The sequence below is a fragment of the Eimeria mitis genome, genomic scaffold (assembly GCF_000499745.2).
Source record: "Eimeria mitis Houghton genomic scaffold, Emh_scaff1237, whole genome shotgun sequence".
Classification (NCBI taxonomy): domain Eukaryota; phylum Apicomplexa; class Conoidasida; order Eucoccidiorida; family Eimeriidae; genus Eimeria; species Eimeria mitis.
The window spans coordinates 10,824-11,774 of NW_013568377.1; the positions used below are offsets into that span (position 1 = coordinate 10,824).

General features: G+C 54.6%; 1 protein-coding gene across 1 annotated transcript in view; it reads right to left on the reverse strand.

Moving 5' to 3' along the window:
* Nucleotides 1-922, reverse strand: part of EMH_0032590 (AAEL002842-PA, related) — a gene marked incomplete at both ends in the record, with an annotated part of 2,260 nt that extends 1,338 nt beyond the window's left edge. Inside the window, one exon of the mRNA XM_013494650.1 lies at nucleotides 58-922. Coding sequence (XP_013350104.1) covers nucleotides 58-922 — 865 coding nt within the window. The remainder of the gene's footprint in view (nucleotides 1-57) is intronic.
* Between the last annotated feature and the right edge of the window lie 29 nt (nucleotides 923-951).

A 951-nucleotide genomic window follows, 5' to 3' on the forward strand; every position in this document is an offset into this window, starting at 1 on the left:
CTTTAGGGGAACCTGTCTAAGGAGATTCAGTTATCGCTTTCCCTGTGCATTTCAAACCCTCATTCACCTGCAGAGCAAACACCGCCTCATTGAGATACGGCATGAGGAGGCGGTTGGCGACGAAGCCTGGCCTGTCTAGCGCATGAGCAGTTGTCTTTTTCATTTGAAATGCCAGTTGTTCAGTGCGCAGCTTCGTGTTCTCGTCTGTGTCAAGCCCAGATATGATCTCTACCAGCGGCATCACCGGCACAGGATTCATGAAATGCATCCCGATGACTCTGTGGGGGCTGCGGGTGGCGGCAGCTATCTTGGTTATGGAGATAGATGAGGTGTTTGTTGCAAGGACTGCTGTAGGCGGAGCAGCAGAATCTAAAAGGGCAAAAATGTTCCTCTTAATAGCCAAGTTCTCGCTGGCGCTTTCTAGACAAAATGTAGAGCGCCGCACAGCTTCGGGCGCTGCCGATGCGTCCAGTGAAATTAAAACTTCTGGATCAAGGAAGATAAAAGACAAACGTTGCAACAAACTCTCAGCTGCTGCTGGCTCCAGCTTTCCTTTGCCAACTTCCTTCTGCACCCACAGCTCCGAGAACTTGCGGCCCCGCTGCAGCTGCGTCTTTGATATGTCCAGCAATGTGACGCGTGTTCCTGCCAGATGCCTCGCAGCAGTCAGCGCAATTCCAGTGCCCATCTGCCCGCAGCCCACGACCACCAGTTCAGACTCAAGGTCACTTAGAGCCCCCTTTTCCTCTTCCTTCCCCGCACACACTTCCGTGTGCACGCACCTGCTGCTCCTATAGATGCCATAGAGACGGTTGTGCTGCTGCTGATGCTGATGATTGCACAAGGCAGGGAACAGATGCCTTCCACAGCTGCTTCCCACCCTACGGCGGGCCGCTCGGAGCAGCTGGGGTGGCAGGAGCATCCTGGAGCGTTATGCGCCCGTGAAGGGGG